This window comes from Malania oleifera, chromosome 1 (genome assembly GCF_029873635.1).
Source record: "Malania oleifera isolate guangnan ecotype guangnan chromosome 1, ASM2987363v1, whole genome shotgun sequence".
NCBI classification, from domain to species: domain Eukaryota; kingdom Viridiplantae; phylum Streptophyta; class Magnoliopsida; order Santalales; family Ximeniaceae; genus Malania; species Malania oleifera.
Genome location: NC_080417.1, coordinates 131974250 through 131991310, shown reverse-complemented (window position 1 = coordinate 131991310; position 17061 = coordinate 131974250). Strand labels below are relative to the sequence as shown.

The following is a 17061-nucleotide window of genomic DNA, read 5'->3' as shown; positions in this document are numbered from 1 at the left end:
ATAAAGAGGGAGAGAAATGGAAACTGAAACAGAAGGACGCGTTTGTCGACAACATTGCACTTTGAATATAATAACTCGAAGATTCTTTTTCACAACGCCTCGTCAACGAATACAGGAAGTTTGGCGACAAGCGCATAAGTAGGCCTCGTCGACGAAGTCATGCCTTGTCAATGAGAAAATACTGAGAGAGGTTTTTGGGGCAGTCTGAAATTCATCGAAGAGGGAGGAAGTTCATCGATGAAATTCCTTAAAGACTCGTCGACAAGATGATGTGTCTCATCGACGAATCCGGCTCTATAAATAGTGAGACCCCAAATTTTTCAGCATTATTTGGTGCAAAATCCTTCCTTTTTCTCTCTCTATACGCCTCACTCTCTTTCTCTCTCTCTCTTTCTTTCTCTCTCTCTCTCTCTCTCTCTCTCTCTCTCTCTTCGATCAAGGCCCAATTTCTCGTCAGATTGAAGATATGAGGCCACCACGACGCTCTGGGAAAAATTCTCTACAAGTCTGCTGGAGCTAATCGTGGGAGAAGTTGGGTTGGAATTCATCCCAAATTCAGGGTAAGGTGTTTTATTCAAAATCTGCTTTCCCTGCAGTTATAGGAAATGTTGTACGTAGGGAAATACTGATGTTTTGTTCTGGGGGATGTCGTTTTTCAAGGTGTTGAGTGAAGAACCCTACGGATGTAGGGCCAGAGTTCAGTGAGGGCTTTTCAGAAAATAGGTAAGGGAAATATGCTATGCTAGGAAATTTGAATATGTTAATAGAAATATTACTAACATATATGTATACCAGTTATTATGTAGTTTTTCCGAATATGTGTTTTTTTAAGTATGTGTGGCCTTAGTAGATAATATTTGATGTAGAACTTTATGTAGTTTTTCTAGTATATGAAGTTATACAGAATATACAGATATAGCCAGATATCCACAGAGATTATACAAAAAGATATACTTATATATACAGCTTTTATTCAAAATAGTTTCACAAAACATATATATATATATATATATATACAAATGTTTACTCGGATCTGTATCTTATAATTTTATACAGATCAGTATGTTACAGATGTTTATTCAGAATAGTATATTACATTTTACTCAGATTAGCATATATAGCATTTACAGTATGCCATGTTTTCTATTACTATAACATTCAGAGTACACAGACAAAGTATATAGATATATATTTTATAAACAGATATACAGTGATAGCATCAAGATGCTACAGATACAGAATATAGAGATTACAGAATTTACAGTACAAAAAGATAGTGTTATGGTAACTTTGGAAACATGATGAAAACAGTAAAAGAGTATATATGTATATATATAATATCAAATCCTTGAGGAATGGTTACAAACAAATACAGATAAAGATTATAAAGCACAGTACCGTTGCTAATACAGATAGAGTGCAACCACATATCTTAGATAGTGTGTGGGTACCGTCAACCGTGCTCAGAGAGTGTGCAGCTCCCCAGTTCGCTGGGTTGAGGGGGCCGGTTTGACGAGGTAACAGCCAGTCCCACGCTTAGGAGAATATGCAGTTTGGCCGGATTGAGGTAGTGTAGAGTATATTGACTTGTCTGGAGGGTTGACCAGATTAAGTCCCGCCTACGGACCGTATAACCCTGTCATGAGGGGTCAAATCAAGACATACAGAGTTCCAGAGATAAAGCACAGTTATGTATATGTAAACAATTTTATAGCTTTTTTTGTATATAGTATGTTATTAGCTATATGAATGATAGAAAGTTCAGATGATACATATATTTTAAGCTACTATACATGTGATATGTGTTTTACAGATTTACCAGATCGTGCAGTTTTACATATTATTATTATAGTTTTTCGACACGGTTGCCACACACTAGTAATAACATATTTCCACTTACTGAGCGTCGACTCACCCCATGACTTTAACATTTTTCAGGTGAGCCAACTGGACGAGCAGATTAGGCTCACGAATAGAGAGTTTATTTGATTACCCTGGATTAGAGGGTAAGTTTGTGCAGGGTTTTGTGTCTTGAGATAGATATTTCTAGAGAGAGATGTATTATATAGTTATGGTTTAGACATACAGATTCCTGGTATTGTATGATGTGTATGAATGTATGGATTATGTTTCCGCTGCATAGGTATGATTCTATATTTAGATTTACCCTGGTGCATTCCGAGATTCGAGTTTCATAACAAAGGGTATCAGAACAGTTAATATATATGTAAAAAAAATTGTCAAATTTGAGGTCGTTACATTATGGGTCATTCCCAGTTTTGATAATGACAAATACTTTTTGTATTTGATGACTTTCAAGTTTGTGTGTAGGGTCATACTAACTAGGTCACATTGATAGCATGCAGCAACTTGAAGAAAAAGAAGACCTAGAATAGTTATTCATTGTAATTTATATTATATTTATATATTTATTATTTTGGATTTGTATTCTTATATGGTCTGTAATAATTAATGCACTGCATGCATGATAGGACTGATAAACTCAAATGACCATAGGGATCTGAATGACCTTAGGGCAGTTTATCGATGCCAGATTTTTGGGGTTATATCTCAAAGACCACATATTGACTTTAGGATTCTCAAAATATCACATGAAAAGTCCCCTATAACTTAGAAATGAGAATTATGTGAAAGTGGGTGACTTTATATAGAAATCAGAACTTACATGCACAATTTTTGTATGTTCGGTCGATCGAACCAAGACATATAGAACACCGTCGGTCGACCAAACCTTGCTAGAGTTGACTATTGACCACTTGGTCGACCAAACCAGAACACGCATAAATCTTCGGTCGACCGAACCTCCTTGGGGTCAACAAGTTGACTTTTCGGTCAACCAACCATAAATGAGCTGCAACGCTCTGTTCAACTGAACCACCTCAAGGAATGTCCCAACGTTCTGGTTGACCGAACCTTCAAGTTCAAAAGACCTTGGTCGACCAAACCTCGAAGATCAAAAATCGCCTTAAGTCTGGTCGACCGAACTCGTAGTTCAAATTATCCCTAGTCGATCGAACTAGGTACCATAGTCGACTGAACCATCAAGATGGTCGACCGACCCTCTCGTGTTGCCCACTTTTTACCGAGTTTAAATTGGGTTAATTTTAGGTAAACTCACTTAATCTTTTTCTAAAATACCCAATGTGTCTCCAATGGCTATAATTTTTTTCAAATTCTATATATAGGCCATCATTTGCAAAATTAACATAAGATTAGGGTTTTGAGATTAGCCAAATTCCTCTGAAAATCGTTTTGGCTAAAATCATTTATACTTCCATATTTTTCATACTCATTGCCAAAATCTCTTCTCCTATACTCATCTAGCCATTTATTTTGAGTGAGATTGTTTTTACATAATCTTCATACAAGCTCAAACTCTCGCTCATTTATATTTGCTTGTGTATTGATTTTTATAGAGTTGCTTAAGATTTTTCCCATAATATTTCACTCATAAATATTTGATTTGGAAAAATATTATGGGAAAAATCATTGCTTGACTTCAAATCTTGCATCCTCATTGCAAGATTTATAAGCTTGATTTGTGTTTTGACGAAAATATCTTTAGCAAGCTTAAAACCTTATTATCTACTGTGTTTTATATTTGAGAAATATTTTTGTGATATTTATTTAGGTTTGTAGAGGCTATTTGATTATTCACACAATAAACATATTAGCTTAATATTAAAAGTCTCACTCTCACATACATACATTGATATATCTTGTGTTGAGAGTTAACACAGTGGTTAACAAAATCTCACTTGTGTTTAATATCCTATCATATGTGAGTGCATTATTTGGTTGAGCATATTGGTACATATCTACTTAGTGTAAGAAGCATATTTTTGTGTACACAAAATTATATTGTTTGATGTATTCGAGGTATAGGCCTGAAGAGGGAGACTAGGCCTAGTAAATAGTCCTAAATTGGCTTAGACCCGGTTAGGAAAGCTAGATGCACCATCCTGGTAAGGTGTAGGTTGAGGTCAGCCCCGTTAATTAACCTAATTGTAACCGATACTGCTCCACCTATTAAGTGAGTATTAGTGGAATCCCCAAACTTGTGAGCTAAAGGCGGGGACGTAGGTAGTATTGCCTAAACCCTGATAACATATCTGGTGTTGATTTTATTTTCCGCAATTTATGTTCTGCACTTGTATGTTTATGTTTATTATTTGAATATTTGTTTGGGATTGTGAATACATAGAAAGACCCTAAGCTTGTGAAATATTGCTTACTAGATTAGCTAAACTCAGGAAGAATTTTTAAATTTCCAATTCACCCCCCTTGGGAATACACCAATTCCAACAATACTTCAATCGATGATCATTATAAAAGAGTGAAGCTTAGATTATCATCACCGTGGTTATGATTTGATTTGAAAATATTAGTACAGAACGATCAGAAATTGTGAGTTATATCAGCACAAACACAGCAAGACTTCAGAAAATATTTGAGTAAGAAAGGTTTGAACTTTGTAATTCGTATAAGCTTGATTATTGCTTATTGTTGTTGGTGTTTGTAATTCACAAAATTAACTTGTGTTTATAAATTTAAAAAGTGTATAAACTTATTTCTCAAATTACTTAAAGTATTTCCCAAGTTTTCTCAAAAATTGGGAGTCAAACAAACAATTTTGGAAACTTCCATCGCTATTTTAAAATTTAAAAACACGAAAGTCAAGTCGTCTGATCCCAAAGGGTCAGTCGCCTATGCTTTGAAAATACAACGTATTCTGAAAGTCAGTACTAGGTCAGTCGCCCGAGCCTTAATTTAATTACTAATTAAATTAATTCCTTAGGTTAATGAATTTGATTTAATTTCAATTCACAAAATTACTAATTAAATTAACATCTTTAGGTTAATTTAGTATTGATATATGATTAAGTACTATAATTTAATAATTCAAATTTTTCGTATAAGTGAGAGTTATGTTTAGATAAGAGCTCTCATATAGTATTAATTCGAACATTAGAACTTCCTTGCATTTCTTTGATGGATTGCAAGTGAATAGCTTCCCACAAAAGTTAATTAGTAAAACTCCAAACTTTTCTATGATTTGGACGTTAAGATTCACATTTGAGGGAACTATGATTTTTTAATTTAGATAAGTCATCTAGTACAAAATGGCATATGGGAGTTCATTGGATAGGTCCTCATACACTGAAATAAATAATAACTAACACCCATACCCAAAATTAAAGGCGTGTCAACGTCGAACTAAATTTGGGATAGTCTGGAAAATAGAAAATAAATGCATGCAATGAAATGGACAGTACCCAATTATGATCATATCATATTATATATTAATTAGATTTTTAGATTTCTCTCAATAATGACTCTGCATATATCATATCAAATATGATATATGATATGAATTTCGCAGCAAGTAGAATGATTTTTAGTAGATAGAAAACCATCGATTCTCGTGTGTACAAGATAAACAGGACGTGTTTAATCTTAGAAAAATGAATAAAAAATAGGAAGGAATTTACCCTTTTATGTTTTATTATCTAGATAAATAAAGAGAAAAAATAATATATATATTAAATTAATTAATAAAAATATAATTTTACACAGCATTTATGTTTAACTTTTCTTAATTTTAACTATTTTAAAACAAATCTTTATTTTTAGTAGTATTTTGAAATAAAAGGAAAATATAGTGAAAATGAGTTTCCTGCTCATTTTCTTCTTCCATATCTCGTCGCTTTTAGATTTGAACATTGATCTTAGGAATAATTGATTAGTTCATGTGCATATGCATGTATTAGCCACATCCAGAGCTAACTTTTGACTTGAAAATTCAAAGTCTTAAATCATATAATATGGATAAAATCTTACCTGATTTGGTGCGTACATCCTGTGTATCGGAAGTACAAATAGGTTCTAGGTTCTAGTCGTCCAAAAGATCTAGCAAACTCTGGATGAAGCTATCAATGTACCCATTCTGCAACTCGGGGCTCGAAACAATCTCCCTCCACTTAGCATGGTTCTCCTTCACCACCTTCCCCCCCTCGCCCTCTTCATCCATTACCAACTTAATCGCCTTGCACACGCTCTCCTTCCTAAACCCCCCATCTTCATCCCTCTCAACCTCCACCGCAACTTTCAGCTGTTCCGCCATTAACACAGCATTCACGATCTGATCACCCAACCGAGGCACCAACACGATCCGACAATCGCTGAACAACGACTCCCACATCGACCCAAACCCGCAGTGACTCACAAAGCACCCCACCGCAGGGTGCCTCAGAACCAGCGGCTGCTGAATCCACCCGCCGTGCACAACCCCTCTCCCCTCCACCCTCTCCGCAAACCCCTCCGGCAGCGCCTCCTCCACCGTTGCGCTCCCCTCCGGCGGCCTCAGCACCGCCAGAAATGGCATCCCACATAGCTCAAACCCCAGAAGCAGCTCCTCAAACTGCTCCTTCTCCAGCGTGATCTGGCTCCCCAACGCGCAAAACACCACAGAGCGTTCGTCGAACTTGCTCAGCCACTCGCTCCATCTCTCCTCGAGCTCTCCCTCCGGCGTCTCCGTCAGGTTAGGCCCCGTGAGAAGCACGGGCTTTGAGTACTGATCCGCAATGTAATCGCAAAAGGGTCCCTCCACCTCCCGGAAAGTCCTCAAAGCGATGGCGTCGCACTCGGTCATGCCGGCGACCAAGCGGTCGTACATTGTCATCCCGCTCCCTAGCTCTCGAGCGAGCATTACCGCTTGTTTCGCCTCTTCGGGACGTATTAGATGACCGGGAAAGGGGCACCCGGGCGGCGCCAACATCAGCTCCGCCGCGGTCCACCCGCTTTGGATCTTGAGCGAGGGGACGAGGCGGAGGGCGTGCCCCGCGGCGCACACCACGGCGTAGTAGACGGACTTGATGCCGTGTGAGCGAGCCAGTGCAGGGATCCAGCATCCGAGGTCGAAGATAATGACGTGAGGGTTGACGGAAGTTAGGATGGAATGGACTTCGTGTCGGGTTCGGTCGAGGGCGGTGCAGAGGTGGGTGTGAAGGGGGAAGGGGAGGTCGGAGGCGGTGGCGGCGCCGGGAGGGAGGCCGTCGACGGGGGGAAGGGTCAGTGGGAAGAAGCGGACTAGGGTAGGGTGGAGGTTGTGGGGTTCCATTTGGGGTTCTGCGCCTTTGGGGAGTAGGAAGGAGACGGTGTGGCCCCTGGCGGCGAGCTGGTTGGAGAGGTGAAGGAAGGGAGTCATGTGGCCGAGGGCGAACCAGGGGAACATGGCGACATGCAATTTTGAGGAACTCTTGGCCGGAGGAGGAGGAGGAGGAGGAGGAGAAGCAGCCATCTTAATTAATCAACTAGCTAGGGCTAATCGGCCGACCGCCTGTAGCTAGGTGCTAGCTGGTTGAGAAGTACATGTGAGGGTATGTATGTTTTTATATACATTCGATGATTAACTATGAATGCATACCTAATTGGGTAGGTAGCGTCCATGGATACATTCATTCATTCATACAATTGTGATAAGGAACAATTTCTGTGCTGTTGCAGCAATACTTTAATGTGTGTAGGTGGTGCATATGTAGTTATGTGCATGCGTGGGGTTGCTATCTCTAGCTGGCTAGTTACATAATGAATTTCATTATCGTCCTTCCCTCCATTTAGTTAATTTATTTTTAATATTATTTTTTCGGCATGTATGTAGGCAAAGGAGAATGCTTAAGGTAGTGACCGCGAAGCAATACAGGCAAGAGAAGAGAGGGGATTGTTAGGGATGAGTTTTTGTAGGCTAATTAGATCTACATTTTTGACTAAATACTAAGTTGATCCAAAAGTTTAAATCATCAAATCTTTAACTCAATTATTTATATATATATATATATATATATATATAAAATTATTCATCTTCCATTCTATTTTTCTAATGTGGGATAAATTCAAAATTTGAATTTTCAATATAGACTCCATGCATCATCTTCTATATCACTATCATATGAGTATGTGATAATCATGAGGTCGTGGCAATAATGGTGAATATATGACATCCAATCAATAAATATGTGCATAGCATAATTTAAATTTTTAAAATTTTATTCATTATAATCCCAAAATATAATAAATAAATGTCGATGTAAAACATTTTGAAAGATTCATCTTTCCACTGTATTGAAATTCCACCTGATGTATTCTCCTAAATTTTGTTTATTTGGATTTAGGTCCTTTGTAGCTGCAAATTGAGCTGCATAATTCTATAAAATAAGATAAAAAAAGACCTCTTGTTTGAAAAGCCTTTTACATATATATAATATATAAGAAGTTTGTTTATCAATTGGGTGGTGATTATATCCAACACTAGAACATATATGGACTCATTCATATATGTGTCTTTGTATAATGTAGATATGACTTCTACTTTATTTTGTGTTGCATTGCATACAAATATACACATATTAACAAGACGTTTATATGGATTAATAAGATTTCTTTTTTCTATTAACCTATATGTATACTGACAAAATCTTAAGATGTAAAGTACTGATGCTATGTATCATAGAAGAGAATTAAAAAAAATGCAAAGACACTCAACTAAGTAATCATTAATAATCATGATGAAAGTGACCAAATAAATAAGTATATCATTAATAATAATGGAAAATAATAATTAAGAAAATGCAATCTAAGAGCATAATAATGTATGAACATGATAAGAGGAGACAAAAAAATGTTGAGATGTAGAACACAAATTATGGTGTGTAAAAATATTTAATTAATAATTTGGAACTCGATTAAGGGTGTTAAAAGGATTTTAAGCAATTTAAAGCAATAAAAAACTATTTAATTAACACAAAAATAATAAATCATAAATTTAAATATTATTAGACAATATGAGTTTGAATTTCCCCTACATTGTAAGGGTAATTTACAAATTAGGATATCTCTCTCATTATTCAAGACATATTTGTTATCTGACTTTAAGAAATGAAATAGAAGAAAGTAATTGAAATCGACTCAAATTTAAAATCAGACATTATTTTATTCCACAATTTCCTAAAAAACAAATATAATTACTAAAATTGAAGCCTGCTTCAAATACATATTTGAACACTTCTTTCCTCAAGCTATAACCAAGGAGCCTTTAGTCAATTTCCATTGACCCTCACTTAAAGTGTTATGAAATCCCTCATCATTGAGCTTTCCTGTTGAAATCAAATTCAAACAGATATCTGATGCATGCCTGACATTTTTGAGCTTTAGCTTTATTCCATTGTTAGTCTCCAAACTGACATCTCCCATGCCAACAATCTGTGACAAGCTGTCATTACCAATCTTCAGTACCCAAAATTACCAAGCATATAAGATGTGAAGAATTCCTTCCGTGAAGTGATATGAAGTGAAGTATCAGTATCTATCACCCAACTTGTCTTATCGCATGCTTGGTTGATCATATTCTCATAAAAAAAAAACAACTACGTACCATATTATTAGAGGTAGCAGTAGCAACACGATTAGTACTTTAGAGACATTTATTCTCTTGTTAACACTACCACCCTCTCTCTCTCTCTCTCTCTCTCTCTCTCTCTCTCTCTCTCTCTCTCTCTCTCTCCTCCATTTGTAACAGTATTTCTTGATATGACCCATCTTGCCATAATGATGACACTTAATATTTTTGTATTTTGATCTCGAGTTACTCGACTTTTATCTCTACCCTTTTTGCTTTTCTGTTTACTTCTCCCCCTATTTTCAGTAATTAGAACCTCAGACGGTGATGAAGAACCCTAAGACCTCCTTCTCACATCTTCATTCAATACACCATTCTTGGAAAATTTCATACTCACAACACCATTGGGAGCAGAATTGATAGTCACAACCAAAGCTCTATAATTTCATCATCAAAATTAATGCTCATACCAAGTAATTGATCCATAACTCCTTGAAATTCATTCAGGTGATCAACCACAAATGTCTCTTCTTTATATTTCAGTTGCAACATCCTTTTAAGCAAGAATAACTAATTATTGCGAGTCTTTGAAGCATAAGTTTTCAAGTTTGTTCCACAAAGTACATGCATATGTCTCCTGATTAATGTGATTGTTGTTGACATTTTGAGTCTGATCCCTATTTTGATTATGTGAAACCACAGCATCTTATCTGTGTGTTAAGTGAATGAATAGGTTTACTTTTCTAGAAGCATAGATGATGCTGCAATATGGAAGCTTTGAAAAACATCTAAAAGATCATATTCCAGGGTGTATTCCATGAACATCAAGGGAGCAGAGCTTGAAGACTTTAATTTTAAAGTTGTAATAGTAATTAGGTTTCAATTTGTGCATGCATGCTCATATGGTTTTTAATTGAAGCTCATCAATGAACTTAGATTGACCTTAGGAACCCTAAAAGATAAGAAAACCTTTTTTATACTTAAAGATTAACTTCTACCAAAGGTTTAAAATGATTTTGAAAACAAATAAAGGGCCAAACTCATTTTTTTAAAGGCAAGGCCCAATCGACCGGCCTTCCATAAGTATACTTGAGCCAGTCGATTGGCGTGTGCCTAAGACTAAAATTGTAATTTGAATAAGGCCCGGTAGACGGGCCACTTTAAGCCTTACTAGCCCAGTTGTTCGGAATGAACAAATGGGCAATTATATAAGTGCCTAGTTGACCGATATCAAGAAGGCTTAATTGGCCCAATTAACCGGCCACATGATCCGGCAGACCGGATCTTGAGCTCAGCAGACCGTTTCTCATAAAAAGGGAAATCACACTAGGGCCAGTCAACTGGACCTCTCGAGTTTAGGCTATTTTGGGCCCCAAACGGTCAAAAAACCTCAAAATATATTATTATTTTAATGTCTAACAGTCACCTAACAGGAATATTTTCAAAATGCTTATAAATACTTGGTCAAACCTCTTTTAAAAGGTTAGAGAATTATATTGAAAGATTATTTGATTATTCTTTGATTTCAATTCATATTTTCTACTACACTTCAAAGATCATTTTCATTTTTCCCACTCTTTCTTTAGAAAAATCTTTTTGGGGAAAATCTTGGGGTTATACAAGTAAGCTTCAAACATATATTAAAATTATATATACTTGCTTGTGGAGCTTCTTGTTCTTGAGATTTCAAAGAGCAATTTGTTATTTCTCCTACTCTCTTTTGAAAAATCTTCTTGGAGAAAATTTTTAAAGGGTTTCTTGGAAAAAGGCTTGAGCTTATATTCAAGATCATATATCTAGCTTGAAAGTCTTTTATTCTATTTGGTGTTAATTTCAAAGATAAAACTCTCCTAGACACTTCATCATTGAAATTTGTTTGTGGAGAAAATCCTTGAGAAAATCAAGAGAGCTTTGAGCAATATATTCATACATATATTTTTTCTTGAAAAGCTTCTCGTATTTTGATTTTACAAAAGGTCAATCTTGAAAGAAAAACATTTTTCATACTCTCAATTTTTACTTAAAAATTATTTTGAGAGAAAAATCAAATACTCTACCGAGCTTCACTTTATAAATCAGTAAGAGTGCATAATAGTTTTTAACTTGTACATATTAGCTTTTGAGAAGCATTCTATTGTATGAAAATCTTTTTCAAACAAGCCCCTTCGTGGTTCGGGTTGTGAACTGTGGGCCTAATGAGGGTACATCACTTAAAGAGGAGGACTTTACCCTCTAAGGAGTGGTTTATGGTTCAGATTGTGAATCGTACTAAGCGTGGGGTATCGCTTAAAGAGGAGGACTACATCCTACTTAAGGAGTGTGTAATGGTTTCTGCTCTTTCCTGTTAAGTGAGCAGGGTTAGTGAAATCCTTGAGGGTTTGCCAAAGGCAAGTATGTAGGTATGTGATGACCCAAAAATATATATATATGATTAAAGCATAATAATAATAATAATAATAATAATAATAATAATAATAATAATAATAATAATAATAATAATAATAATAATGGTTATTAAGTTAATATCAATACAGAGTGCTTTTATGTAGGATCCTTTATAGGGACCCGAATTCGGAAAATAAATAAAGAGAAAAAAAAAAGGAAATCAAAAGGATAAAATAACAGAGCTCGTCAACAAGGCTTCATTTCTCATCGATGAAGTATCTTCTGTTGCTCGGCAAAGAGACGCAAAGACACGTCGACGAGGAGATACCGAGGGATTTTTAGAGATTCTGAAATTTCAGGCTCATCGATGGGGTCACTTACTCAGCCATGAGCGACCTTCTTCAGCTCGTTGACAAGAACTTCAACTCGTCAACAAGGCTGGCCGGGTCAACCTAATTATAAATGGAATAAACTTCCATGCTAAGTTATCTCATTCTCTCTCTCTCTCTCTCTCTCTCTCTCTATAGAACACGAACCAACACTCTCTCTTTCTAGGATTCTGTGTCATTTGTTGTTGGAATCAACAATCCAATATTACTACGTGGATTAGGAGGAGAATCTCTACAGTTATAGCGGATCAGGTTTTTGATCTAAGAATTTTTGGGTTTTTCCCTAAAATCGAGGTAAGGATCCGATTTCATTTTTAATTCAGTAGTTATGTAGTAGTTGAGATTATAGTGAAGTATTGTTTTTTAGTTTTTAGGTTTCGGGGATCTCGAGTCGTTGTTTTCAATCTATCCATTCGTATTTCAGTTTTCGGGATTAGGGTAAGCAGGTTTGTTTACATCAGTATTTTTAGAAAACTAAACCCCTAGAAAGTTGGCTTATGCTGTTATGCACATTTTTACTGCTTATCTGCAAAATTTTACCAGGTATAAATGCTATTTCTTACGGTTTTACGATTTTACAGTTTTTGGCAAAAATGGGGTTTTGGCATACGAACTCCCAACTTTCCAAAACTACTTTATTTGTTTTAAAACTAAGGTAGGAACTACTTGACACCCTGTTTGATGTCTAAATGATATTTTTTTCGAATTATATACAGTTTATAGCAGATTCTGACCAAACGAGCGTGACATATGATATGAAATGGAACATACTGAATTGTATATTTGTAAACAAACTGTGAGAACTAGAATCCATTTTGTTATCTAAAAATGTGAAAAACAGGTGTTGGTTAATCACTGAGCTTATTATGTAAAAAAAAAAAAAAAAAGGTTGAACCGAGAGCGTTTGTGCCGGTTAAAACCACTGTCTGACAAAAAGAAAGAATGTATGAAAGATTGCATGATTGCGATTGTGAAATTAGTGGAACTGCACAGGTTGTAATGTTTTATTTTAAATTATATATACGATTAATTGGGACCACAACTTGTTACTAAAGGAGTTGAAAGACACTCCAGGTTATCTGAGGCTTTAAATATCTTAAGGCGTGGTTCCGTTGCTAACTGAGGTACAGTTCAACCACACATGTGAATCAGTGTGGGTATCAAGATAGTCGGCTTGCAGGAGTGTATGGGGCCACTGGTGAAATAATGGACCAAGTGGGGCAGTCGAACTATATTTGTGATGCTTGATAGTGCCTGCACGAACAGGGCTCACTACAAAAATACTGGTTTTTAGTGACGAAAGTATTAGTGACAGTTTTAAAACCGTCACTAAAGGTTGGTATTAGTGACGGTTTTTATGAACCATCACTAATAGTGTAAGCATTAGTGATGGTTTAGCAGTCGTCACTAATACGACACTATTAGTGACGGTTTTAGAACCGTCACTAATACTTTCGTCATTAAAAATAGTGCGGTAAACGATTTTCACACGAAATTTTTTTCAGAAAAATATTAGCGACGATTCTAGGGTATTAGTGACGGATTAAATTCGTCACTAAAAGTCTCTTATTAGTGACGACTAACAAACCGTCACTACTAATATTTATGAATATATATAAAAAAAATTTAGTTAAGGCTATTAGTGACGGTTTGGGAGAACCATGACTAATAATGGGGTATTAGTGATGATTTTGAAACCATCACTAATAGTTTTTTATTTAAAAAATAATTTTTAAAAAAATAATTAAGAGTATTAGTGACGATTTGGGAGAACCGTGACTAATAATGGGTATTAGTGACAATTTTGAAACCACCACTAATAGTTTTTTATTTAAAAAATTATTTTTTAAATAAATTGTTAAGAGTATTAGTGACGGTTTGGGAGAACCGTCACTAATAATGGGATATTAGTGATGGTTTTGAAACCATCACTAATAGTTTTTTATTTAAAAAATATATTTTTTTTAAATAGTTAAGAGTATTAGTGACAGTTTTGAAACCGTCACTAATAGTTTTTTATTTAAAAAATATTTTTTTAAAAAAATAGTTAAAAGTATTAGTGACGGTTTGGGAGAACCGTCACTAATAATGGGGTATTAGTGACGGTTTTGAAACTGTCACTAATAGTTTTTTATTTAAAAAATATTTTAAAAAAATTTAGTTAAGAGTATTAGTGACGGTTTGGGAGAACCATCACTAATAATGGGGTATTAGTGACGGTTTTAAACTGTCACTAATAGTTTTTTATTTAAAAAATATTTTTTAAAAATTCAGTTAAGAGTATTAGTGACGGTTTTGGAGAATTATTAGTGACGGTTTTGAAACCGTCATTGATGCTTGAAATCTTAAATTCCCACACTTTCCCCAAATTTCATTCTGCTCCTCCGGAGTCCTCCCTCCCGCAGTCTCTTTTTCTTCCCAAATTTCTTCTGCTCTCTCCCTCACTGGCTCTCCTCCGCAGGCCACTCACCCGTGCCCTCCGCTTCTCTCTCGGTGATAGCTCCGCCACCAGCTCAAAGGTCCTTCTGCTCTCCACCTCCACACCAACAAGGGGTTTAGGGTTCAGACCTCGCCCCTCCCTCTCAATATTATCCGATGCCCCCATGCCGTTTATGATCTTCCTCCCGCGCTGAGTCGTTGCTCCACTCGATCATCGCCACGCCCAATGATACCCTCTCCCATCACCACCGTCCATTGATTGAACTTTCCATGACGACCCTCATCTCGATCCGCAACGCCGTCTCAGTCGACGGTAACCATGATGCTATGTACTCTCCGGTGAAGGAGAAGGCCGCCAATAAAGGCACTTATGTTTGCTAGTCACCTCTTCTCCTTCGCCGGTTCCGTCAAATGGTCATTGCATCCAAAGCGAAGCTTTTTCTGGGTATGTGTGCTCTCTGCGTCCTTATTCTGCTCACTTCCAAAATCAGTTCCTTTGTGGGTTGGAACCCCCCCGATCCTTCCTCTGTCTCTTCTTCTAGGTAAATGTTTTACTTTTATTTTGTTTATGTTTTTAATTTAAGCTTAAATTTTGTTTGATTTTATATGGGTCTTGTAAAATTATGTATTGGGTGTTTTGGGTCGTTACGTTTGCAGTGCTTTCATAGTGTTTTGCTTTAATGAATATCATTATTTTGCACATATCTATGAAGAAAGGGTCTTCAATTATCCCGTCTTTCCTTTGATTATCTATACTATTAATTTCCTGTCATGCCTGGTTCTTTGTGGCAAATTGTTTTCTTAGACTAATATTAGATGGGATTGTGACTTTTGAGACTATTCCTAAAGCTGATCTTTCAAATATCATAACCTATAGAATCCCAGTAACTCATGCTTCCATGTTTTAATGGTTAGTGCTGTTGAAAAGAAATTAAAATGACAAGAAAATAACAATGACATAGTTGGAAAATGGAGCTGAGAGAGACATTGACTATGTGATCTTTAAGAGGATTTGCACCCCCTATATATGAGACTGGTGCAGGATTTCCAACAATTAGAATTTAGATTTTGGATTTCATTTATATTTAATTCATGGGCGAATGTTTTTAAGCTTAAAAAAATCTTTCTCATGGACTTAATGGTGTAAGGTAAAGATCTTTTATATTTATTTAATTTAATGTTCATGTACTTGTGAATTAATTAGGATATTATTATTGATGATTAGCTTGATATAAGAAATTTGGCAATTGATATCTGAGCCAATTCCCTGAAATCATCCATAGTTGTGAGCATGAAAAAAATTAATTTTTTTTTCTGTTTTAACATTTCAAATTAATGGATGTATGTTATGATAATTTTTTAGCAACTAATCAAAATTTTATAACAATTTTGATTGACATGGACTGAATATAAGTTTAGAAGCTCTTGGTCATAAGCAGTCTCATATGTTTTGTTTCCAAAAAAAAAAAATTGAGCGCATTGATGAAGAACGGGCTATAATCAAGTGATAATATTTTATAAAAATTGAAAGTTGTAGTTCTAACATTATCCTCCATATCGCATGTATAACGTGGTTTTTGTGTTTTGCCCAATTCCCTTATTACGATCAAAATTTTAACTTTTGTAGAGTTTTGCGAAAGTAAAATTTGTAGATAATTGTTATATATTTATTCTGAGAGTATCGATATCATTTGTAATATAAATAATTGTTATTGGATTATGACAATCTTCTTTTAATGAAGTTATCACGAACAATGAATAATTCGTAAAGTAACTTAAGGAGTCTGACAATTTCAACTATTATCGTGATTTAATGAGACAAAAATTAAATGACTATCAAGTGAATATATAGCTTTAAGTGTTACAATACTTTAATAAGCATATTTATTAACGACATTTAAGATAAAGAAAAATAATGGTTAGAAAAGGAGTTGGTTGTTAAATTTTGTAGCTCATAACTAAGCTTAAGGACATTTCCTTTATAGAGGTCAAACTTCGGGCACCCTAAAATAATATTATTTATTATTTTTATTTTATTTTTTTTAGATGAACGAGGTTTAGGTAAAGCTTTTTTAAACCGGTTTCTAAAATAGTTGCCCAAAAAATCAACCCTACTTATGAATAAGTGTGAGAAATTGTCTAACTAAAGGGTTGATTCCTTGTACATAGATGAACTAATCCATGCTAGGGTTTACAAATATGCAAACTAATGCATAAATAGGCTACCTACAACATAGTTCTTGCATTTATTATATTAATTTTTTTTCTTGTTATCCGAAAAGGGATTGTTGGGCTTTTGTGGAGCCTAGTTGTGTTTTAATTTGAATGCCGACCCGACCTCTATTTAATTAGAGATTTCTATCCTAAGGCTTAGTCCATGGAGCGAAGGCTTGGGCCGTAATGCCCAAACCGCAACACTCATGGACTAAGCGG

At 35.5% G+C, this 17061-nt stretch overlaps 1 protein-coding gene across 2 annotated transcripts; it reads right to left on the bottom strand.

Moving 5' to 3' along the window:
• Positions 1-1302: 1302 nt before the first annotated feature.
• Positions 1303-7367, bottom strand: LOC131154996 (UDP-glycosyltransferase 79B3-like). 2 transcript variants are annotated; one of them, XM_058107871.1, is made up of 2 exons: positions 5863-7367; positions 1303-1636 (listed from the first exon to the last, which is right to left on the bottom strand). In XM_058107871.1, exon 1 carries the CDS (start codon positions 7319-7321, stop codon positions 5915-5917), a length of 1407 nt encoding a protein of 468 aa, XP_057963854.1. In that variant the 5' UTR covers positions 7322-7367; the 3' UTR covers positions 1303-1636; positions 5863-5914. The 2 variants fall into 2 exon arrangements, with proteins under 2 accessions (XP_057963854.1, XP_057963862.1); XM_058107879.1 differs by having other exon boundaries at positions 1303-1619.
• Positions 7368-17061: the final 9694 nt, after the last annotated feature.